Below are 27,237 nucleotides of genomic sequence, written 5' to 3' on the forward strand. Positions count from 1 at the left end.
GACCAAAACACAAAAACTTAACATTGACCAATGAACCATTAAAATGAGGTCAAGGTCAGATGAAACCTGCCAGTCTGACATGTACCCTTTACAATCATTCCATACACCACATATAGTTGACCTGCTGCTTGTAGTATCTGAGAAACAGACCTAATCATGTTACTTTAACCTTGATCACTGGTCCATGAATTGAGGTAGAGGTCAGGTTAACCCTGTCTGACGGACATGTAGATGTTGCAAGGAACCCATATACCAAATATAGTTATCCTATTACTCATAATAAGTGAGAAATTCACACGACAAATAAACTGTAATTTTTTTTCAAGCAGTCACTGAACCATGAAAATGAGGTCAAGGACAATGGGCATATGACAGATGGAAAGTTTGTAACATAAGGTATCTGCATACAAGGTATGAAGCATCCTCTGAAATATAAAGCTTTATACAAAAAGTTTACGCCGCCACCAGATAGTAATACCTATGTCTCGCATACTGCAGCGAGACCAAAACTCAACATTAACCAATGAACCATGACAATGAGGTCAAGGTCATATTATACAGGCCAGACAGACATGTACACATTACAATTATACCATTCACCAAATATAGCTGACCTATTGATTATAGTACTTGAAAAACAGAACAAAACACAAAAACCTAACATTGAACAATGAACCTTGAAAATGAGGTCAACATCAGATGAAACCTGACAGACTGACATGTACCCTTTATAATCATTCCATACACCACATATAGTTGACCTACTGCTTAAGGTGGTACCAAACACCTTGACTAAAATTAATTTGGCTCGTTTAATTTTCATAAAATTTTGACAAAATATTTAGTTTGACCCTTTGACAAAAATAAAAAAAAAATTAAAAAAATTTAACCACACACTTTATCGGAAAAAAATCATTGGATTTTACCAGTTTGACAAACACTAGTTTTGATCATTGAGAAGCCTAATATTTCCTTAACAATAGAACATGATTAAAACCTTCAGATGATTTTTACAGAGTTATCTCCCTGTAGAGTTATGTGCCACCTAAAAGTATTTGAGAAACGGACCTAATCAAGTAAATTTAACCTTGATCACTGATCCATGTTATGAGGTTGAGGTCAAGGGGACACTGTCTGACGAAAATGTAGACATTGCAAGGAACCTATACACAAAATATAGTTACCCTATTACTCATAATAAGTGAGAAATTCACATGACAAAAAAACTTTTTTTTTTTCAAGCAGTTGCTGAACCCTGAAAATGAGCTATAAGACAATGGACATATGGCAGACAGAAACTTCTTAACATAAGGTATCTGCATACAAGGTATGAAGCATCCAAGTCAGTCAGGGACCGCGCTGGGATTCACCAATGTCGCAAATTGCGATTTTTGATTTCATCTGGTGACAAAATACGGCTGCTGGCAATATTTCTGGCGCCAACATTTTCCCATGTCAACATTTTCATTTCTTGACTGTTACAGTAATATTATTGATTGTCATTTAAATTGGTAAAAGTAAAAAAATTAAGAAGACCGTCTTCTACCTTCTGAAATATAAAGATTTATACAAATAGTTTATGCCTCTGGATAATAATCCCTAAGTCTTGCATACTGCAACTTTTATCACAGATCTATTTTTAAACTTATCCGAAACATTACTGCTATAAACCATTCAGACTCAAGTCCACTCACTGTTCAAATTGAAACTGTAAGGTGGTCATATATTTATATACATGTAATTAATTCACATGTGCATACACACATACAAATTGCTTCATTTGCTTTCACAACCATTGTGAGGGATAATAATAGATTTGTACACAGTTACAAGTCGGTACTCAATATCTGCAGATTTAACTTTTCATGTTATGTTAAAATACAATACAAAATTTTAAGTTTTAAATATAATTTTATTCAATTTTTATCACAGAACATACAAAATAATTTATAACAACAATTAACATTCTCACATTTATACTCTTTCAGATCCAAATACAAATGTTTTATTCACACTAAAAAGGAACAAAGGCATGTTCTGACATTAAAATCTCTCATCTTCTGAGATTAATATTACATAAAACAAATTATTTTAACAAACACCTTGAGGTTATATTGTAGCATTAAAACAACCCCTCCATCTAGCTGCATTATATTAAAATACTGAACTAGCATGATTTTATATATGAATAATAAGAGTGATGGGTATAATGTCAGCATCCCACCAATACAATAACAAGATTAATTTTATATTTGATAAGAGTGTTTAAAATAAGCTTATCATATATTTTACTCTGATACTGGTAATTCTAAATAGTTGTTAACTTAAGACAAAAAAATCTATTATCTTACCCCTATGTTCTATTTCTATTGGCTCGGTAGATTTGAGTTTAGGTCATATATTTCAGTGAAAACTATGAACATTGTTCATTTAAAAAGATACTATCTCATGATAACTTAAATTAGTATATAGATAAAAGAAGAATGTATCTGATGACATGAATGCCCCCGCTCAAGCTTTGCAATTTTCCAAGTTAAAAAGGGGCATAACTCTAGAACAGTTAATGACTTCCAACCTGAATTTGCTCTCTGTCTGCGTGTTCTGGTTCTTAGCATTGTGTATGAGCTTCATAAAAATTTGGATGAGTAAAACTTAAGTTAGAGTGCGGAAACAAAAAAAATGCAATTTTCGCAGTTATAAAGGGCATATGTCATGGTGTGTTATTTGGCTTATATTTGTGTTAGTGTTATTTTGGATAAAAAATATGTTTTATTTTAAGAAAGAAAAATTTATATTTGTATTTTGTAAAATTTTTAATTAATTTTGGTTTAATTGATTTTTACCTATGCTGTGGCATTAATACTCGAAATGTCACAGTTTGCTCAAAGCACTTTGTTTTGAAATATTAATTGTAATTAGCATGTCACTAGGATATTTTAAGTTTTTATCAAAACATGAAGGGATTTTGCTTTGTTTAATTATATTCTATTTTGCTAATGAGAGTACTATTTACATATTGTGTCATGTTGATTAGTTTTTGGTTTTAGTATAAATAGCGTTGTGAAATTTAGGAAAAGCAGTCACCTTTCGGAAACCTAAACTTGCACTGCTAAAGTCTACTATACTGGATCTGTAAGACTGTTGATCAGTCTACCAGTTGACTTTGTAGTGTTTAGACAAAAATGTTATTTTTGACTCACCTTTTATTTTTTGATAATTTTTTAGAAAACAGTCAGTGTTTCGGAAGCGTAACCTCTCACTACTCACGTCATGATACTGGACCTATAAGACTGTCTACCAGTCTACCAGTTGACTGTGTAGTGTTGAGACAAAATTTATCTCTGACTCATAATTTAACTTTGGAAAATACTTTTGAGAATCTTTTATTTTTGAGACTTTTACATTTTGATTTTGAGATTAAGTTCATTTTATGATTTAGTAGTTTTGGCATTTATTTTACATTTTACATTGTAAGGAGAAATAGTTTTACTTTGGATTTGATATTTAGATTTGATACTTTGTACTTTAATTATTATTATTATTTGGCATTGTTTACTAATTGATTGTTATCATCATTCATCTAAATTGTTATCGTTAATTAAATTATGAAAACCTTCCTTGCGTTTTAGCTATGCCTATCAGAACATTAAGTCTAGCGATAGACTGACCCCCTGTCCCTTGGTTCCAGCACATACGAGTTAGCTCCCCCTTTTCTAACAGTGCTCTGTGGGACCTTGGTGACACATAACTCTAGAACAGTAAGTGACTCACTACCTAAATTCGAACCCTGTCTGTGAGTTTTGGTTCTTAACATTGTGTATTAGTTTCATAAAATTTGAATGAGGCAAACTTAAGTTAGAGTGCGGAAACGAAAATGGGACGAATGGACTGAAAGACAGTCAAGGGTAAAATTGAATGCCCCCGTTGCCTACGGTGGGGCATAAAAACTCAACATTTTAACAATTGTTTGGAACAGGCACACCATGAGCCCATTTTTATTTTTTCTTATACCCTCATCATCAACTTGTCTAATATCATTAATTATTAACCCTTACAAAAAGGGAAATAACTAAGGCTGAGAACAGAATTTCAAACTGCCAAAGAGGGCAATTACTTATTACTCAAGAAAACTATCTTCAAGTTACCAGTCTATTGCACTTGCTGAAAGACAATGGTTTTATGGCCATTAAAAAACTATACTTGAAATGAATCTCAGAAGTACAAGTAGTACTTTGACAACAGTGTATAATAAACTGTTAACACAGAGATATGTCTCGCCTATTTGTTATTTTGATAATGCAAATGTTGAAATTAAAATAGCAATATTTTAACATGTAAGTTATGCAAATATTCAAAGTCATTAACCATGACTGAAGGTACAGGGCTAAACAATCTCCAATGAGATGTGACAATGCTAATACAGCTACATACCAAATACCATTGACTTTTCATAAGTCATTCCGTTTAAACAAACCTAAACACAAACATTAACTTGTAAACTATGTAAAAATTTCAAAGTCAATGAACCATAATGACGGGGTGGGGTTATATACTCTCCATAAAAATGAAACTTAAATATCATTGACATTAGTAGTTTATCTTAAACTGAACTAATCACAAACTAACACATGAAAATTAAGCAAAGTTTCAAAGTCGATAGACCATGACTGAGGGGGCAGGGCCAAAAAATCTTCATGGAAATGAGATATGTCAATGCTTATACAACAGCATACAAAATATCATTGAACTACCACTAATGGTTCCCCATAAACTGACCTAATCACAAACTAATTAAGAAAAGTTTCAAAGTCAATAGACCATGACTGAGTGGGCGGGGTCAAATAATCTTCATGGTTATGAGATGTGCCAATGCTAATACAACTGCATACCAAATATCATTGACCTACCACTAGTGGTTCACCATAAACTAGACCTAATGACAAACTTATACATTGTTGACGCCCCCGCTGCCGACGCTAGAAACAGCATACCTATGTCTCGCTTTTTTACTCCGTCAAGGCGAGACAAAAATTACATGATAATCACATGATAATTTTATGTTTTACACAGGTTAATTTGTAGTAAAAGATAAATACACAGCACAAATCATAATCACCACACAAGTATTCCATTATATTTTTGACAGGTTCTGTTTGGCCAGTGTGTAATTTAATAAATTTTCTTCACACAATTGCTTACAAAAATTCATTTACTTAGCTTTAGGTAATGTGAATATCCAAGAATCTGCATCCATTTAAATGTCAGAACAAAGTTATCTAATGAAAGCAATCACAACTATTGAAAACTAGACGTGTCTGAATGACATGTCTAGTTTTCAACACGAATGGCCCAGCTCGCAAAAAAAAAATCTTGAAACCATTTTTTAGGATTTGAAATTTTCAAAGTCCAAAGCCCCTAAATTCTGCAAAAATCAGCGGTGCGTGATCAAAAATAAATCGATCTGTAACTCATCATACAAGACTCACATACTAAAAATCAGCTCAATATATGAAGGCGTTTAGAAAAAAAAGTCTGTATAACTGTTTGTTGAAGAATGACAGAATGATGGATAAGGGTAAAACTATATGTCCCTGACCTAAGTCGGAGAGGCCATAAAAATCAATGTTAAAAACCATTATTTTCAAAGATATACTTCAATGTCTATATAGTTTTACCTAACAGGTGTTCTAGTACAAATTTTGAAAGAAAAGTCAAGAACACTGACATTTTCTAAACAAAAATACCTTTATGAATGTAAGTACTTAATATCCTAATGACTAAAATAACTAAAGGTAAAATATAACAAAATCTGAGACCACTGATCCTATTAGACATATGTACACTATTTTCTTTCTCATAATGAAATCATGTGAGGTGTGTGTGCCTAAGAATGATTTAATTGTTCTTCTTATTTTAAAGCGATTACAAGTGTCCTTATTTCTCTACATTATGTTCATGATTAATACATGTATTATCTTTCTACAGACCCAGTTTTATATATTTATAAATGCTGACACTTCGTTCAAATATGAATACATTTTCAGTCACTACACATTTTAAGTACCGGTATATATTTTCAATTCAATTCTAAAAATGCACATAAGATGAAAAGCAATTGTCTGGCAACCCATCACCAAAAGTTGAGGCTTCCACTTCAAATAAGCAGAATGATCAAAGTGATTTTAGTTAAAACTTGTTACAACATGACTTTAAAACAATAGCATAGCTTAGTGTAAGGCTTGGTCTAAAATTGGCTATCAAAAGGATGCTAGCCACAAGTAGCTTCAATTTTGCTGACAAACATGATTTTTAAAATGAGGAAATGCACTCCTGAAACAGAGGATTCTTCAGACGAAAGTGACGATGATGGCAAAACATCGCTGGAAGAATATGAAGAATCTGATGTAGCATCATTGTTGACTGGGGAAAAGACTTCATTTGTAAAAGCCGATAAACTGACACATCTACAGCAAGTATGATGGATGAAATAAGGCAATAATAATAAATAAATGCTTAAGGCTCAAAATTCCACTTTGTATATATTGTTATGCAAAACAGTGTCCCACAGTCTCTTTGTTATATATTTCAAATGTAAAAAATTTTCATTTTTAACAAATGTAACCAATATATTTTTGTTTTACTGTGCAAGTGGCATTAATGACAATTTATTTAACCTATTAACTTTAAACGACACAGAATGTCTGTCTTAGATTCTTTCTCATCATACTGAAATTTGTACATTCCCTTTGCCAATGGAACAAAATGGAAAATATGAAGTATGGATCTTGGACATATTATGACGCCATAAGCATGGCATGATACGAATATCAGTTTGGATTAACTTATTGTGTTTTCATCAGATGAGTATGATAATACTTGCAGGAGCTGAAACAAATACAGCTAAACAGTGGACCAGGCCTGATATAGCATGTTAATTACTGGCCATTTAACACAGACAAAATTGATATATAAACACTAAATGTGTGATAAAAATAATTACGTAACTGATGTCGTTTCACAACTAACCATGGGACTATATAGTTAATATTAAAATAGATGACTCACTTAGATACAGAATTGATGAAAGTATAATAAATGTGATAACATCTACATGCACAAATGATATGTACAAATAAAATGAAATCATTAGATGCTTCTATAGCAACTTCTTCTGTCAGTCACATTCAGGGTTTCCTCTGGGTAAGACATTTTTGTGGCCTAAACTTTCGCCAAACTGAAACACAATATTTTTTAGCCACTTGAAAATCTTTTGATCCACTATTTAATAACTAGGCAGTAAAGCAGCTTAACTGTGGATTCTGTATTATTTTTCGACTTTTTGGTCTTGGATATTTGGAGTGATTAATATTCCAATATATAGTTGTTAGTTTTGTAAGGAAACATAGAAATGATTTAGTTTTCTTAATGGTACATATCAAGGCAACAAATGGTTACAATCAGCTGATAATAGATACTTGTTTTTTTTCCCTTTCATGTCTCATCATCTAAATAAAAACTAAATGATCCTAAATTTTTGTGCCACTTTCTTGATCCAAAATGAATTATTTTTCACCACAATTATATTTTTTCATAAATCAGGAAAGTGCCCTCCAATACCAGAAACCCTGGTCACACTCATACATTATATACGGTGTAGTCATGTACAGTAAACAGTCATTCATGTGTGTTGCAAATCTTAATAATTTAATAATCTATGAAGATATGAGCTTATTTACCTGCATTTATTTTTTTTTAAATGGACTGCATAAAGATTTTTCTAAACCTGTGCCATTAGTAAACATTGAAAAAAAAGTAGCATCTGATAATAAAATTTCAATTACAAAAGAATCAAAGTTTTATCAACTTTAATGAACTAAAAATTTAAATGTGCACCAATAAAGACTGTCGTAAAAAAATATGTCTCAAAATATTACATTTAAATAAATAGTACATGTATATATTATACAAATTCACCAAACACTTTTGTAAAACTAGGGACTGTAGGATACCATCTAAGTACCAGTAATGCAAACTATATTAGTCATCACTAATGGCTATATCATTAGATAGCTGAGTTGTTTTAGAGGTTATTCTTCCATATAAGTTCATGTGATCATAAGAACAAACAGTGATATACCATGGTGGCAATATTTTTCATACATCATTAAAAAAATCTTCATAGTTCTTACAATTTTTTTTTAAAGTTTACAACTGGTACCAAGTGATGTCAACAAGCCAGACTGGCCATGTCTTTTAGTGATAAAAATATGGATTTCAATAAAAATGATACACATTAATTTATTGCACTTTTACCACCCTGAACACCATGCTATGTAAAATGGAACTTTCTTCATAAATAATGCTTGGGAAAGACTGCATGATCTGTACATGTTTATACATTAGGGATGTCACCAGGTTATGTGTCATCTTTATCAGTCAAACAATTACCATGTCATACATGTTAAATATATTTTACCACATAAGTTAACAAACAATTGAAAACAATTAAAAATTCAGACAATTTTTTTCTAACTTGTTATTTGAATCCATTTATAAAAATATATTTAAGCCTAACAATAGTTCACTTAATTAAAGCATGGTATAATTTGCATTAAACTGAAATCTAAAAAAAAAAAAAATCATAAAAGATAGAACATTTTGGGGCTATTGATCTGTCAAATTACACACAAAAAATAATGAAAACCTTGATGTAATATCATTAAAACCTAATAAATTAAAAGGTAAGAAACACATAATGTACTTGCACCTCAAAATGAAATTTTTTTACTACCATATTAATTACATAATTATCGTACTCAAATTCTACATGTACATATGCATGTACCACATATTTATATACACATATGTCTCGAGTATTCTTGCAAAAATAAAGCACTCTAATGCTAGATAGTTATTCTAAACTATTACACAAATTTCAGTTAAATAAATGGCAAAAATAATGCCTCAACATGCCATGAGACAATTAAACTTAAAATTATTATTACTGCTACTTAACATTTTCATGAACATGTATATTTTTCTATTGTAATCAATCTAATTAAAATTAAATCTCCGCACCCGCTCATTTTTTAAATAAAAAATGAGTGAGTGCAGAGATTTGATTTCAATTAGATTGGTATTGTAATATAATAGTAAGAAAAATAATGTCAATAACATGTTTCTTTTACTAAAATTAAAAGTAGCAAAATGCTAATTGTTTTTTAAGACTTAAACATAGATTACATTTTGCTGTATATGTTTCATTTTTTTTTACGAAAAATATATTACCATTTCCTCTACTGTTTTATGGAGAGTAAATCTAGTATGACCAATGCAGTCATATAATATACATTCTTTAACTAAAAAGGATTTGTACAAGGCTTAAACAGCACTCAAAACAGTGTTTAAAAAATATTTATCATAAAACTAAAATTTCACATAACCTTTAACTACAGCAGAACTATCACAGTTAATATATTGGACTGATAAATATCAAAATAGCTCTTTACTGTTTTTTTTATATTAGGATTATTACCATGTGCAATGCTCTCTTGACTTACCAATTTCAGTTCAGAATGACAAAAATTCTTGTCAAAACATCAAATGCAACAAATGTTAATTGTAAAGATCAATCTTCTAAAAGCCTATGAGATTTAGATTTGTTATTTAAGACTAGATAACATCAAGTGGAACTTAAATTCCGTCATTCCCCACCCATAACCCCTCCTTGCTTTTTGTTTATTTTGTACATGCTTATTTTTGGCTCTTATTTTAAAAAAGGTTGTTGATGTCTTCTTAACATGTCAAATGAGTAGAACCACCTGTGGCACATGCTCATATGTCAAAACACAAAACACATATTCTATAAGTTCGCCATTTAACTTAAAGTTTTATAATGCTGCTTTCATGCAACTACATTGTGTACTACCACAACTGACTAAAATGTGTGATAAAAAAATACAATGTAGATGCAGCTAAAGAATATCACTAACAAAAATTAAATGGTTTTGATGAATATCTGGTCGGATATTTGAATGAAATACAATCACATTATACGTGAATATACAATGTGTTATTGTTATTTGGTTTAAATGTACTATCTTTTCATTTAAAAAAAGATGAATCTAATTATGAACAATACTATACAAATTCTATCCCTTCATATTTTACATCACCTATTTTTATATCAGGTAATAAAATTTCACCTGTAAGTGTAAAAACTGTCATATATGAGGCTAATTTTCCTGAAACCTCCTGAGATTTCAGTGCTACTATCAATTTATCGTCTGTCCATGGAATAAATCTAAATGATGAATAACCTTTTGTTAGCTGTTTCTTTCCTATATATTTGAAATTTACGTCTGTAAAATCTTCATTAGCCGACAATAAAATGTTTGTAGCTCTACTTTCATCAGCTGTTTCATCATATGATTGTTCACTGGCTCGACGAGGAAGAAAAAACCAGCGCTGATGGACATCACTCCACATCCCAGATTCATGAATCATGTAACCTAAAAAATTTTTAAAAAAAAGCATTTTATATACATGGTGTTTGTGCATTGTAAAAACTTCTCCAGAACATTTCTCTCCATTCTAACAAACTAATTATATATTTGGAAATATTTTTTTATTTTTTTTGAATGATTTATTATGAAAGTATGCAAAAGTGGGATATTTGTTAATGTCAGAACTAGTAACCAATGAGATCCCCCCAAAAAAAATTAGATGCTCACATGAATAGTTGTGCTTATATACATATGGAATAACTTCGTTTCAGAATGATGGGCCTTTCCTTCGAAAAAACAACCCTGGACAATACCAAGTCTCAATGAAATGTATTTCTAGGCATAACATAGTGATTAGGTCATTATTAACCCTGATTAAAATGCAAACTAAAGTTTGTTACAACATTGAATTCATTTGATAGTAATCATGTGTTGTGTTGTGTTTTTACTGTATAATATTCCATCTTTTTAATCCTTTTTCATTATGTTTTTTTTACAGAAAAATCTTCACAATGTCTATTTTCTCCCATAAAAATATACATACAGTACTAGTTTTACCCTGCAATACAAAGTACCCTAGATATTATTCTCTTGATAAGTGGTAATAAATCTTCTTTTGTTTTCTCTTTTATCTGGGGAAATTATTATTATCAATTCATGACACAAAATCATGTTATGCACTTGCCAAAACAAACAACAAAATATTGCAAAACATGGTTGATGTGTTTCCCTGGGTTTTAGTTTGTAACCCGGATTTTTTTTTCTCTTAATCGATTTATGATGTTTGAACAGCGGTATACTACTGTTGCCTTTATTCATCTCAAAGTCAAAGTGAAGCCTTAAAACACCTTCACACATCACATCTCAAGTTCAAGGCAGTTTTTAGCAGTGGTTTGGGCAGAATTGTTTCCTTTTTATTTAAAAGGATTCTCTTCTAATATACAGATATTAACCTATAGCATTTACCTGGATAAGAATAGCCAGAAACTTTTCTGATTTTGTTATAAACATGTTTCCAATCAATGTGTTCTACATCCCCCTTTGGTCCTATTGACTTCACCCATTGTGGATTGGTGTTAAGAACCTTGCCTTCAGCAGATGTCCACTCTTTACCCAGTCCACCTACATATAACCTTCCATGTTTTACTGTTGCCCATTCACACTTAAATCCTGTACGATAAACATGATAAATAGCAGAAATAAAATTTACATTTTCAAAAATTATAGAAAAACAATTGCAAAATTATAAATACAATTTATATATAAGGCAATAGCTTTCACAAAGAAATGAATCATTCAGAAATAACAGTTCATTCATGTTTTGTCTATTTAATATCTGTTACCAGGACCTGTACATTGTAGTGTTCTGCACAGGGCCTATGAACATCATTGTAATGTGATGTTATAACTTCAAGAAAACAAGATGGTGCATTGGTAACATTGTACATGTATTTCAAAATGTTTTGTTAACCAGGAAAAACAGCACTGTACCATGTTAACTGTGAATCTTTAATATACGTGTAAGATTTATGTTCAAAATCAACAGTTGTAATTTTAACATATATAGTTCTAAGTGAAACAGTTGTCTGTTACAAAATAAAAGTACAATATCAACAGTAGATTCATGTATACAATAGAATTGTATATATTCCAGCCACTGACTGTCACTTTATAAGTCACTTATTTGTGATGCTTTAATTGTCTTACTGTTCATACATGTATATGTTTTGTGTTTTGATTTTATTGCATTTTGTTTAACAATTATCTTTCTCATGATGAAAATATTGCGACAATAAAAACAAAAATATTTAAGTCAAATAAAAATTTTGAAGATTTGTCCCTAGAAGAAACCAGCGAGACAAATGTTGATGCAAAAAGGGGCAAAATAAAAATCATTTTACTCTGCTTTTACCCTAAGAACTATTGAAAAAGAAAAAAGAAAAGATTTTATGAGTCTTAAAATTAGATATTTAATCTAATTTTTGTTTTACCTTTGAACGTCAAATGACTGCTCCCTTACAAAATATTGTTATTTGTGTTAATTGTGTATTTGCAAAACAGATATTCTTGAATCACATGCAATACTTGTCCTAATTGATCTTCAATTGAACATGGGGGGCCATGTCTGTAGATAGAACAGTCAGATTACAAAAATTGTTTTATATACACGGAGCAGTACAATGTATTACATGCATGTATCCCCTGTGGAGAAGTGCAACATGTACAAATGTATAAAGAAGACTTTTTATTACCACACTATTCTGCAAACATTCATACATATGTTCACATAAAATATACCTTTCCTACCCTCTTAAAAAGCCATAATACAAAAGTATGTACATTGTAGATTTATTCTACAATAATTATTAACTGTTTGAAAATTTTTCTTACATTGTATGTTACAAATGTATGATGATCATGTTGTTGATTGCAGCATTTTAGGTATGTAGTTTCAAACACGTTAGAATCTGATGTTCACTCATTTTCACAAGATTATCTCTTACAGAAATTTATCTCCTATGTGTTTTGTTCACTCATATGCCATTAAGAATGTAAGGAATGTATAGTTCTGCTAATATCAAGATTATATTTTTCACTTGTCCCTCTGAAAAAGTACTTGTAAAAAGTTTACAGACTAAGAATTAGCTATAGAATAAGAAAACTTCTCAGAAAGCATACTGTTCTGACAACAGCCCTTGTAAGATCTGGTTACTTTCATGACCATTTTCTTATTATTTTGTAGGTATATTTGAGCTGCTTCGGATAGACATCGACCTAATGTAAATGATTAAGACTTTGATTGATTTTGGAACATTGCAATACAAATTAAAGATAAATTTCGGTCTGATTTATAGAGTTCTTACATATATATATCGACTCAATTTTCAAACAGTTACAGACTTTGTATAGTGATTTTTACAACCTGCGGCGCAAGAAGGTAACAGATGTATTGATATTCATTTGCATAAGGTCGATTTCTATCCGAAGCAGCTCATTTATTAACATATTCGTCCTATTTGGGAAGGGTAGGTAAAATTTCTAAATAAAGAGATAAATATATGTATATAGGTGTGTTTGCATACCTGCAAACTTAAGAGGATCTAATGCAGCTCTTATATTGTCATTAGTGTGTGTTTTTAATCTACTACTATATTGTTTGAATAAGAATGTATGTGTTTAAATACCCTTTAAACTCATTTGAATGCCTGTTTTGAGGTGTTCAGTTTATGCAATAAAGAATTTCAAAATTCAGGGCAACACCTCTCGTGGGGGAAATCCCTATAAATCATGAAAATTGGCAGGTCTGTGTTTGGTGGTATTTGTTATTCAGTGGTGTGTATGCTGTGAATACGGGTCCGTTCGCCCAAAATCACGTCCCCTTTCACGTTCGCACCCTTTTAATTGGGATTGTGTGTGGAATTAATATTTAATCATGTTTAAGTAAGTGTATTCCTATAAACAATTTTGTTTTATTGTTTCAAAATAAAGTGACATTATAAAAACGTAAACAGGTATCCTTTAGTGTTTTATTAATTATTTTGACGAAATGAATCATGATTAAAAAAATGTCACGATGATCTTGGACTATTATACAATATATGGTGTCCCAGTGATGATCAAAGCAAAGTTCGTTCATGTAAGACTGTAAAAGAAAGGCGGAAGATACCAAATTCTTCATTGAGTTTAATCATACCAAGCTAACTACGTGCAGTATTAACGTCTAGTTATAACAACAATCATGATTTTAAAACACAGAACAATAATACCAAATGTGGCTTTGTAAATACCAATTAACAGTAATCACCAAATAAAATATTTCATTTAAAAATCCCGAATTTTTATTCATAAAAGTTTAAATATTTTGATAAACATGATAAATACATCTAAAAAACAACCAGTGTCTAAATAAGAATAGAATGGGAACAAACCCAGGGGGCGAACGTGTGGGGTGCCAACGTGTATAGTGAGCAAACGGACCCGGTACCGTACGCTGTGTTTGGTGATAAAAAGACCAAGCAGTTTGAAATACAAAATTGTATACTGAACATGCTGAACATCACTACAATTTTATTTTCAGCAGCAGATTTGTTATGATGCACATAGTACATACAATGTATATCAGTCAGAGCTCTGACATAAACAAGTCAGAATAAAATGACTTCTTCAAGTCAGAAAGTGTTTTGAAATTCTGACCTGTACGCGTCAATTTTTGTTTTGCGTAGTTTTCACTCGAGTCCGTCAAACCAGAAGTTATTTTGAATTTGCCGCCGATCTACGACACATACGATCACGTGGTTTTTTGCAAGAGATCACGTGTTTGAGAGTCGTTGTTTTGGAAGTGTCTCGAACGAGAAGTCATTGAATATTATATTGATTATTTACGATTTTTAGTGAAAATCTAGGTCATTGTGGGCATTTTTAGAAAGGTAATTCACATTACCTCCGTATTTTCATGGGCATTTTTATATTTTTTGCCTATAAAGAAGTTCCTTGCAAGTGATTTTTTTGCTGTTTGATGAAGGCGCGCGACCTGTAAATACGGACGCGTGGTCTTTTAGATGACCTGGTGTTTGACAATTCTGACTTGTTCAGGTCAGAAAATGTTGTTATGATAATGAATTGTTATTTTCGGGAGATAACTCGTGTTGTCTTAAACAATATTAACATTATTAACCAGTCAGTGCAATTTAAAAAGTAAAATTATTGCTTCGAGCTGAACATCGTCACGTGATTTTTCTATTTTTAAACTCAATCACAAACTGATTTTTTAACCTTTCTGATTCGTTTCTCCCTATGAGAAAAACGATCATTGTGAATATTGATATGATGATAATGAAACGAAAATGGGAAAAATTTTAATAAAAGAAAAAGGAAGGGAGGGGTTTAACTAAAGAACCCAAGGTTTTTTTTTTAATTTTTAAAGTTATAACTTGAGAACAATAAGTGATGCACACACCTGGTCTTCATTTACGATCATGGGACATGATAAAACAAATCAAATGAAATGTAGGGCAAGTCACCAGGGATCACCCCTATCCCTGTCATTTCTCTATTCCTCTATAATGTCAAACTGATTTGAATGAAATATACCGGGCTAGTCTCCAGGTTTACCCCCACCCCCTGCCATTTGCAAATGTTCTTATATTTTGTAAACGGTAGAGATCCCCACCCCTAAACCATATATATTCTTGTATGGGACAATTTAACAAATCAAATGATATGTTGGGGAGGTCCCTGGGGGTCACCCCTACCCCTCCTGTTTGAAAACTTGTAAACGGTCGAGATCCCCACCCCTAAACCATATATTTTCTTGAATAGGACAATAAAACAAATCAAATGAAGTATAGGGGAAGTCCCTTGGGGTCACCCCCACCCCCTCCTGTGTGAAAACTTGTAAACGGTCGGGATCCCCACCCCTTAACCATGTATATTCTTGTAAGGGTCAATAAGACAAATCAAATGAAATAAAGGTGGAGTCCCTGAGGGTCACCCCACCCACTCATGTTTGAAAACTTGTAAACGGTCGAGATCCCCACCCCTACACCATATACATTCTTGCACAGGACAATAAAACAAATCAAATGAAATATAGGGGAAGTCCATTGGTGTCATCCCCATCCCCCTTTTTGAAATGTTCTGGATCACCACACCTAAAGGTAAACCATATGATATTCCTGTTCGTCATTTCAAGAAGATTTGAATGACATGCAGGGTCAAACCCTAGGCGTCACTTATGCATATCACTTTACTAGACAAAACCAATTTGTACTGGAACTTGCCCAATGTCAGGCAACCATGGGAATGACGAATTATGGGAGCTTAAATTTGTTTGGGAGACTTCGTAACAGCATCCTGTTACAATTATTTCTTGTTTATTTTAATCTGCTGAGAGACCACCTTTACATATTATATTTTTCAGTGTTTGTGCAAACAGAATTGTCTATTCAGTATTATTTTCCTCTCACATGCATCACATCTTATTAATTACATGGATATAGGAAGATGTGGTATGAGTGCCAATGAGACAACTTTCCATCCAAGTTACAATTTATAAAAGTAAACCATTATAGGTCAAGGTACGGCCTTCAACACGGAGCATTGGCTCACACCGAACAGCAAGCTATAAAGGACCTCAAAAAATTACTAGTGTAAAACCATTCAAACGGAAAAACCAACGGTCTAATCTATATGAAAAAAAAAAAAAATTTTGGCATATTTGTTTTCCTCTGAAATTACACATCTATAATTCTTATCCCAGATGCTTAGCCACATGAAGCATTTACCTCTTATTTGAGACATAGATAGTCTTTGTTTCTACAGAAGTGAGAAGAACATTGGAAGTCAGAATGTTCTGACTTATAAAAGTCTGAATGTTCTGACTTATAAAAGTCTGAATGTTCTGACTTATAAAAGTCTGAATGTTCTGACTTAATAAGGCCAGAAAGACTCAGAATGATCTGAAAATACTGACTTTTTTTAATGTTTAGAGTATTTTAGAATATGAATGCACTTGTCATGCTAGTACCATAAGAAACCCTGACAAGATTTTGTTCCCAAACAACAATTTTTAAAGATATTAAGAATAACAAGTGTACAATGGAACATAAATTACAAAGTTATAAGTGTTGTGAAAAAAGCTATTAAAAAAAAAATCAATAGATAGTTATCTTTCAACTTTTACATGTATTTAAAAAACAGTGAAAATATTATGGATTATATGTACGGCTTCTTGAAGGACAACAAAGTCACCATATTTGGTCTGAATTTGTATGTTTTTTCTCCTCAAATTTTTTTTAACATTATTAATGTCGGCTTTTTTCTTAACTAATTTTAAACATTCTTAATTATAATTAAATTTCCCCAACATTTTGCTTACAAACTCTTTAATTTCTAAAGTCAAATTGAAAGTTGTCTTCACAGATTCAATGTGTCTGAAAATGTTATATTGAAAAAACAATACTTTTATATCCTCAAATAAAATGGGTATACCATGAGTTTAATGGTCATGCAGATATGCAATCCAGGATGTTAACAATCAGAGTTAAGATTACAGTCATATAGTAATAGGCAGAGTTTTTCTTATATAATCAATAACCAGAGTAAAGATAATTGATTTATAGAGGTTTAGTTTAATATAAGTAATAAACAAAGCTAATTAATACACTTGCAATAACATACATGTAGTTAAATTAGTAAATACAGAATATTCATAAAAAATTCAGACAGAAATACTGTAATAGGTCAAGTCATTAGGGACGACATCAAAAGTTCAATATAGGATAAAAAACTTAATTCACATCACATAGTTTTTTCACTGACCCACCCACCCCCCCCCCCCCCCCCCCCCCTCTTAACTTAATTTGGGAAAGATTGATTGACCAATATGGATTTATGTAAAATCGATTTTGGATAAACAAAACTTGCAGCAACTTTAACCCCACCCCCACCCCCACCCCCAAACTATTTGATTTAAGTTTTTTTATCCTACATTGGTCTTTTGATGGCGTCCCTTAGAATGTGCTGACTTTGTACATGTTGTAGTGATAGTTATGGCACCCATACAACATATAGGAATCAGTCAAAAGGAGAGAAAAATTCCCGAAATTTGTCACATAGTGACATTTGTGAGTCGGAATAACAAAATATAGACTCATTAATCTCTCCATCTTTTCAAAAATTATGAACCAGATTTTATGCATATCCATTTAGTTTTTGACGGACTCTTTTAAGTTAGAACATGATTTGACCTGTTTGAGTCAATTTGCAGAACAAAATTTCCAATCAAAGCTATGTGTTCTTCCTCTTAGCCCCCTTCTGAATCTGCCACTGTTGAGTTTATTAATTGATTTTTCCATACATTATCATTAATATCAAATGGCAATGCCTGACTTAATAATTTCAATAAATTTAGTTTTTGACAGATTTTTTAAAGTAAGAACATGACTTGACCTGTTTAAGTCAATTTGCAGAACAAAATTTCCAATCAAAGCTAGGTGTACTTCCTTTAAGCCCTGCAATGCCCGGCTTAAATATTTCAATACATTTATTTTAGTTTTGGACTGACTCTTTTAAGTCAGAACATGATTTGACCTGTTTAAAACAAAATACATTTAATATTGAATATACCAAATAAACTTTTTTATTGTCCTCATTATTGTGACTTATGGGGACTTTATTCTCTCTGTCTTTTATCTGGCTCACCCATACATTTTTAAATCAATATGACAATACTATACTTAAAAGTTGTAATAAGTTTAGTTTTGTTTGACTCTTTGAAGTCAGAACATGATTTGACCTGTTAAAGTCAGTTTACAGAACAAAATTTCCAATCAAAGCTAGGTGTACTTCCTTTAAGCCCTGCTTCTGAATCTGCCATTTCGAGTTTATTATTTGATAAGTTTTTAGAAACAATTAAGTCAAATGGTTATTTATTTTAGGGGATCTTACATATATTTCCTGTGTCTTTTATCTGACGTTCCCATACATTCATTAAATAACATATGGCAATGCCCAGCTTATATATTTCAATAAATTTATTTTAGTTTTGGACTGACTCTTTTAAGTCAGAACATGATTTGACCTGTTTAAAACAAAATACATTTAATATTGAATATACCAAGTAAACTTTTTTATAGTCCTCATTATTGTGACTTATGGCTACCTTATTTCGTCTGTCTTTTATCTGGCTCACCTATATATTTTTAAATCAATATGACAATACTAGACTTAAAAGTTGTAATAAGTTAAGTTTTGTTTGACTCTTTGAAGTCAGAACATGATTTGACCTGTTGAAGTCAATTTGCAGAACAAAATTTCCAATCAAAGCTATGTGTTCTTCCTCTTAGCCCCCTTCTGAATCTGCCACTGTTGAGTTTATTAATTGATTTTTCCATACATTATCATTAATATCAAATGGCAATGCCTGACTTAATAATTTCAATAAATTTAGTTTTTGACAGATTTTTTAAAGTAAGAACATGACTTGACCTGTTTAAGTCAATTTGCAGAACAAAATTTCCAATCAAAGCTAGGTGTACTTCCTTTAAGCCCTGCAATGCCCGGCTTAAATATTTCAATACATTTATTTTAGTTTTGGACTGACTCTTTTAAGTCAGAACATGATTTGACCTGTTTAAAACAAAATACATTTAATATTGAATATACCAAATAAACCTTTTTATTGTCCTCATTATTGTGACTTATGGGGACTTTATTCTCTCTGTCTTTTATCTGGCTCACCCATACATTTTTAAATCAATATGACAATACTATACTTAAAAGTTGTAATAAGTTTAGTTTTGTTTGACTCTTTGAAGTCAGAACATGATTTGACCTGTTAAAGTCAGTTTACAGAACAAAATTTCCAATCAAAGCTAGGTGTACTTCCTTTAAGCCCTGCTTCTGAATCTGCCATTTCGAGTTTATTATTTGATAAGTTTTTAGAAACAATTAAGTCAAATGGTTATTTATTTTAGGGGATCTTACATATATTTCCTGTGTCTTTTATCTGACGTTCCCATACATTCATTAAATAACATATGGCAATGCCCAGCTTATATATTTCAATAAATTTATTTTAGTTTTGGACTGACTCTTTTAAGTCAGAACATGATTTGACCTGTTTAAAACAAAATACATTTAATATTGAATATACCAAGTAAACTTTTTTATAGTCCTCATTATTGTGACTTATGGCTACCTTATTTCCTCTGTCTTTTATCTGGCTCACCTATATATTTTTAAATCAATATGACAATACTAGACTTAAAAGTTGTAATAAGTTAAGTTTTGTTTGACTCTTTGAAGTCAGAACATGATTTGACCTGTTAAAGTCAGTTTACAGAACAAAATTTCCAATCAAAGCTAAGTGTACTTCCTTTAAGCCCTGCTTCTGAATCTGCCATTTTCAAGTTTATTATTTGATAAGTTTTTAGAAACATTAAGTCAAATGGTTATTTATTTTAGGGGATCTTACATATATTTCCTGTGTCTTTTATCTGACGTTCCCATACATTCATTAAATAACATATGGCAATGCCCAGCTTATATATTTCAATAAATTTATTTTAGTTTTGGACTGACTCTTTTAAGTCAGAACATGATTTGACCTGTTTAAAACAAAATACATTTAATATTGAATATACCAAGTAAACTTTTTTATAGTCCTCATTATTGTGACTTATGGCTACCTTATTTCCTCTGTCTTTTATCTGGCTCACCTATATATTTTTAAATCAATATGACAATACTAGACTTAAAAGTTGTAATAAGTTAAGTTTTGTTTGACTCTTTGAAGTCAGAACATGATTTGACCTGTTAAAGTCAGTTTACAGTACAAAATTTCCAATCAAAACTGGTCTTTTTCTCTAAGCCCCCCCCCCCTAATCTGAATCTGCTACTGTTGAGTTAATTAATTGATAAGTTTGTTTAGAAACAATTCAGTCAAATGGTTTTAAAATAATATTTTTTATAACCAAAAGTTCCATATGTTAAATTAACAGAAAAAAAAGTCATAAAAATGCAGAAATAGAATAAAATTTTAAGATAATTTGATGAAATTTGTAAACAAAATACATTTGAATATTAAATATACCAAAGAAACTTTTTTATAGTCCTCATTATTGTGACTTTATTATTGGGTGTCTTTTATCTGATTTTCCCATACATTCTTAAATGCATATGACAATTCCAGACTTAAAAGTTGCAATAATTAGTAAAAGTATAGTTTTTGACTGACTCTTTGAAGTCAGAACATAATGTGACTTGTTCAAGTCAGTTTGCACAACAGGAGTTACCTCAATGAAATATTAAGATATCAGATATATACCAAATTAACTTTTATATAATTCTAAAAATTGTGACTTAATATTTGTGATCTTTTTTCCTACTTGTATCCATACATTCTAACAATCACATCACAATCATGACAATGCCCGACTGTTACAGTTGCAATCCATTTAGTGTTTGACAGACTCTTATAAGTCAGAACATGATTTGACCTGCTTGAGTCAGTTTACAGAACACAATTTCCAATCAAAGCTATGTGTTCTTCCTCTTAGTCCCCTTCTGAATCTGCCACTGTTGAGTTTATTAATTGATAAGTTTTAAGAAACAATTAAGTCAAATGGTTATTTATCTTAGAGGATCTTGCATGTATTTCGTGTGTATTTTATCTGACTTTTCCATACATATCATTAATATCATATGGCAATGCCTGACTTAAAAATTTCAATAAATTTAGTTTTTGACTGATATTTTTAAGTCAGAACATGATTTGACCTGTTTAAGTCAATTTGTCAGAACATAATTTGACCTGTTCAAGTCAGTTTGCAGAACAAAATTTCCAATTAAAGCTAGATGTACTTCCTTTAAGCCCTGCTTCTGAATCTGCCATTTTTGAGTTTATTATTTGATAAATTTTTAGAAACAATTAAGTCAAATGGTTATTTATTTTAGAGGATCTTACATATATTTCCTATGTCTTTTATCTGACGTTCTCATACATTCATTAATATCATATGGAAGTGTCCAACTTTAAAATTTCAATAAACTTAGTTTTGGACTGACTGTTTTAAGTCAGAACATGATTTGACCTGTTTAAAACAAAATACATTTAATATTGAATATACCAAATAAACTTTTTTATAGTCCTCATTATTGTGACTTTAGGGGACCTTATTTCCTCTGTCTTTTATCTGGCTTTCCCATACATTTTTAAATCAATACGACAATACTAGACTTAAAAGTTGTATTAATAAGTTTAGTTTTGACTGACTCTTTGAAAGCAGAACATGATTTGACCTGTTAAAGTCAGTTTACAGAACAAAATTTCCAATCAAAGCTAGGTGTTCTTCCTCTAAGCCCCCACCCCCCCCCCCCCTAAATATGAATCTGCTACTGTTGAGTTAATTAATTGATAAGTTTTTTTAGAAACAATTCAGCCAAATGGTTATTAAAATTTTATTTTTTGGGCAACCACAAGTTCTATGTGTAAACTTAACAGAAAAGAAAAGTCATGAAAATACAGAAATAAAATAAAATTTTAAGATAATTTGATGAAAATCTTTAAAAACAAAATGCATTTGATATTGAATATACCAAATAAACTTTTTTATAGTCCTCATTATTGTGACGTAAGGGGACCTTATTTCATCTGGCTTTTATCTGGCTTTCCCATACATTTTAAAATCAATATGAAAATCCTAGACTTAAAAGTTGAAATAAGTTTAGTTTTGTTTGACTCTTTGAAGTCAGAACATGATTTGACCTGTTAAAGTCAGTTTACAGAACAAAATTTCCAATCAAAACTAGGTCTTCTTCCTCTAAGCCCCCCCCCCCCCTTTCCCTTTATCTGAATCTGCTACTGTTTAGTTAATTAATCATGTTAATTGATAAGTTTTTTTAGAAACAATTCAGTCAAATGGTCTTTAAAATAATATTTTTTACAACCAAAAGTTCCATGTGTTAACTTAACAGAAAAGAAAAAGTCATGAAAATTCAGAAATAGAATAAAATTTTAAGATAATTTGATGAAACTTGTAAACAAAATACATTTGAATATTACATATACCAAACAAACTTTTTTATAGTCCTCATTATTGTGACTTTATTATTGGGTGTCTTTTATCTGTTTTTCCCATACATTCTTAAATGCATATGACAATGCCAGACTTAGAAGTTGCAATAATTAGTTAAAGTATAGTTTTTGACTGACTCTTTGAAGTCAGAACATAATTTGACCTGTTTAAAACAAAATACATTTAAATATTGAATATACCAAATAAACTTTTTTATATAATCCTCATTATTGTGACTTTAGGGGACCTTATTTCCTCTGTTTTTTATCTGGCTCTCCCATACATTTTTAAATCAATATGACAATACTAGACTTAAAAGTTGTAATAAGTTTAGTTTTGACTGACTCTTTGAGGTCAGAACATGATTTGACCTGTTAAAGTCAGTTTACAGAACAAAATTTCCAATCAAAGCTAGGTGTACTTCCTTTAATCCAAGAAAGTCCTTGCTTTCAGACTGCTTCTGAATCTGCCATTTTCGAGTTTATTATTTGATAAATTTTTAGAAACAATTAAGTCAAATGGTTATTTATTTTAGGGGATCTAAACATATATTTCCTGTGTCTTTTATCTGACGTTCCCATACATTCATTTAATATCATATGGCAATGCCCGGCTTAAATATTTCAATAAATTTATTTTAGTTTTGGACTGACTCTTTTAAGTCAGAACATGATTTGACCTGTTTAAAACAAAATACATTTAATATTGAATATACCAAATAAACTTTTTTATAGTCCTCATTATTGTGACTTATGGGGACCTAATTTCCTCAGTCTTTTATCTGGCTTACCTATACATTTTTAAATCAATATGACAATACTAGACTTAAAAGTTGTAATACGTTTAGTAAGTCAGAACATAATGTGACTTGTTTGAGTCAGTTTGCACAACAGTATTTACCTCAATGAAATATTAAAATAATAAATGTTTTGCTCTTAATACATTTAGCTTAAAGTGGATGAGAATATATCTTTTATTAACATAGTCTTATCATGAATAAGTGTCTTGTTTTTCCTTGGAAGATTTGAAGTATTGTCATGTAATGTATCCAATATAGTATTTTGTAAATCTTTTGATATTCAGAAAATTGTATGATCCATTTTTTCTCACCTGGTTTTTCTTTGTATTTTGAAATAATTGAAAGTGATGAGATAAATATATTATGTTTAGATTCTGGAAAGGAGAAGGTATGATGTCAGATGAGCCCCACTTTTTAAAACTCTTTAATTCGAAACTAGTAATCACCATATTTTTATGGAGATTGATAACAAAGTGGTAGTAATGACTGCTTCAAATCAGAACAAAAATGACCTCTCGAAGTCAAAATGCATTAAAAAGGGGCATAAATCTTATTAGAATATGAAGATATTAAGTCACAATATTTTGTGCAAAATCTGACCTGTGGAAGTCATTTTATGATAAATTAAAGTCTGACATAAACTGACCTGTACAAGTCATATTCTGTTGAGTGCAAGAAGGGAGACAACACTTACATCAAATTATATCTGACCTATGGAAGTCATTTTATTCTGACTTGTTTATGTCAGAGCTCTGACTGTATATATCAAGCGTTTATTTGAAAATAAATAAGTTTTTTTATTATACCGTGGCATTTAATTGGTTATCTTGGGATTTACTCATTCAAATCAAACTTGAAAAATTGTTAAATGGTTTCTGTAAGATAATTTCTTTCAGTCAGGGGTATTACTTGTACAAGTAATTTTTATTTACTTGAAGAAGTAATTATAATATACTTATATAAGTAAATTTGTAGGATACTTATACAAGTGTATTTTATTTACTTGTATAAGTAAATTATTTTTTGGCCTAGTTATGTTCCTTAGACATTCAGATTTTTTTACTTATACAAGTAAAATAGTCATCCTATCTTCTTTTCTTGAATTCTTAGAACTTCTTTGCTCTAATAGAATTTTGAATTGTCTGTCCTTTGCAGATGTCTTTACTATTCATTTAAGTGTAATTTCATGGACAATGAAAATCTCATTTGTCTGTTATCTTTAGAACACTGCTCATTTACAAGCCCCCAAGGAGCAATTTTTAAAGGCCTTGCGCAAATACTTAAGATCTTTGCTCAATCAGTTTCTTTGTTGAATTAATGAGATGAAACATTGAACTCTTATCAAAAATTATGAGCTAACCTGAGAAAAATTGTTAAAGGCATGATTTTACATCTCAAACCTTGAGAATTTTTGTGGGATTGTAAAAAAAATTTACTTATACAAGTAAATTTTTTTGAAAATTAAGGGGAGATTATTCAAACAATATAATTAACTTGTATAAGTATATTTTATTTACTTCTTCAAGTAAATAAAGATTACTTGTACAAGTAGTACCCCTGACTGTCTTTTAATACAGTTAACATATATATAAGTGTAATTATCAATTACCCTTATGACTTGTTCCATTGCCATCCACTAGTAAAACCCATGGATAAACAGCATTGTTTTTAATGAAATAAATTATACCAGTTCTATCATCAACAGAATAGAGATTTCCATTATATACCACGAGCTCAGACAACTCCATTCCTCGACCACCCTGAGACAAACTTGAAGTCAGAGTTACTGGTTTTTTATCCAGTACAACTGTAACTTTACTATGGTCACTTTTTAAGGTTAAATTTCCTGTCTGTAAATAACTTAGCCAGGTATTCTCTTTCTTTTTACTTTTCGATTCTGTATCTAAATCTGTGACCATGGCAATTTTGTAAGTAAGCCCATTCTCAGTAATGTAGGGTTTTGAAAGAGGATATCTGTTATCATATGCTACTGAACAGTCACATTTTTCCTTAGAACTATTTTGTGGTAAAATGTTGACAATTAAGATTAAAAAGGCAACAGTGAACAGCATGAAGTATGCAACTGTTCTGGTTTTCAAATGAAGTTTGGCGTTTCCAACTCTATATGGTGTCGGTCGACGTATTGCTTGCATCCAATCATGCACAGTTGACGGACTTGATAGCATTTTGATCCATCTGATGAGTGTTCATTCCTAAATTTTAATGTTTTTTTAAACACCTCTATCCGACGTGGCTAAAAGATGTCCATAATAAAATAGGTAAACAACTGAAATGTTCCAAAATACAAAAAAATCATAATCTTCTTAACGCTTAAATAATAAGGAAAAACAAAAATAAAGACTCGGATCCGAACAAATAACATATTTAAATTAAAACGACTATTTACTGATAATTAACGGTCTGAACGTCTGTAATTAGTTAAAAAAATGTATAACAATTTAGACTAACAGTTCTTGTAATAACATTTGATGATACTTTAAAACATTAAAAGCTCTGTTGGAGGTTTAGCTGGCTATAAAACCAGGATGGATCCACCATATTCTACTTCTACTTCTACCAATACGCGGCCACCATCAATAAGTTGATTTAGGATATTTTGCCACTTTTTGGATGCGCATTTAAAATTTAGACAAAAAAATTGATTTGAATTGTGCTATACATCATATATACAGTGAATTTAAAAACATCTTGGCGTTGATCTAGTTCATCTCATGCAGGTACTACCTGCATTGGTGGCAGTATGTGGTAGGGCCGCTTCCAGTCTCGTATCGTCCTTTGTTAAAAAGATTCCTTCCGCACTTCGGTCCTACAATATATATATTTTTTCTTCGGAAAGGGCCTGTTCCAAGTCAGGAATATGACAGTTTTTTTTTCACTTGTTCCGTTGATTGGAAGTTTTCACTGATTTTGTCAGTTTTTATGGAGTTCCCCTTTTTGAATTTGCTCGCTTGGAGTTCGGTACTTTTGTTATCTTTTTTTTTCTCAGTACGAATATTTTCTTTTTATCAAGTTAATATGGGGAAGAAACAGCGAAAAAGTGTGTGATTACACTTAATGACATTTGTCTGGTCGACAAGGACTATCCTTTTCTTCTAAGATGTGCCACAAGTCTGTCCCAGTTGTATTACAAACCTGAGACTGTTATAATAGTCTGTAGACTGACAAGTGCTGTCCCCTGGCTCGATACCTACGCTCAATATCGATCAGATTTGAGACATGTTTATCAGTCTGTAATAGTCTCTCTCAAATTTCCTGATTTGTAGTACTTCTCAAAACTATACGTATACTTTACTCAACCAGAAATTCATTTTAGTGTGATATCAACTTAATTTTT

At 31.0% G+C, this 27,237-nt stretch overlaps 1 protein-coding gene across 1 annotated transcript; it reads right to left on the reverse strand.

The window, feature by feature from the left end:
- Positions 1-1,891: 1,891 nt before the first annotated feature.
- LOC127709047 (soluble calcium-activated nucleotidase 1-like) lies at positions 1,892-26,152 on the reverse strand. The gene is made up of 3 exons (XM_052214373.1): positions 25,492-26,152; positions 11,472-11,675; positions 1,892-10,511 (listed from the first exon to the last, which is right to left on the reverse strand). The coding sequence occupies exons 1-3, from the start codon at positions 26,066-26,068 to the stop codon at positions 10,141-10,143; spliced, it is 1,152 nt and encodes a 383-aa protein (XP_052070333.1). The 5' UTR covers positions 26,069-26,152; the 3' UTR covers positions 1,892-10,140.
- Between the last annotated feature and the right edge of the window lie 1,085 nt (positions 26,153-27,237).

This window comes from Mytilus californianus, unplaced genomic scaffold, assembly GCF_021869535.1.
Source record: "Mytilus californianus isolate M0D057914Y unplaced genomic scaffold, xbMytCali1.0.p SCAF_7, whole genome shotgun sequence".
In the NCBI taxonomy this organism is placed as follows: Eukaryota; Metazoa; Mollusca; class Bivalvia; order Mytilida; family Mytilidae; genus Mytilus; species Mytilus californianus.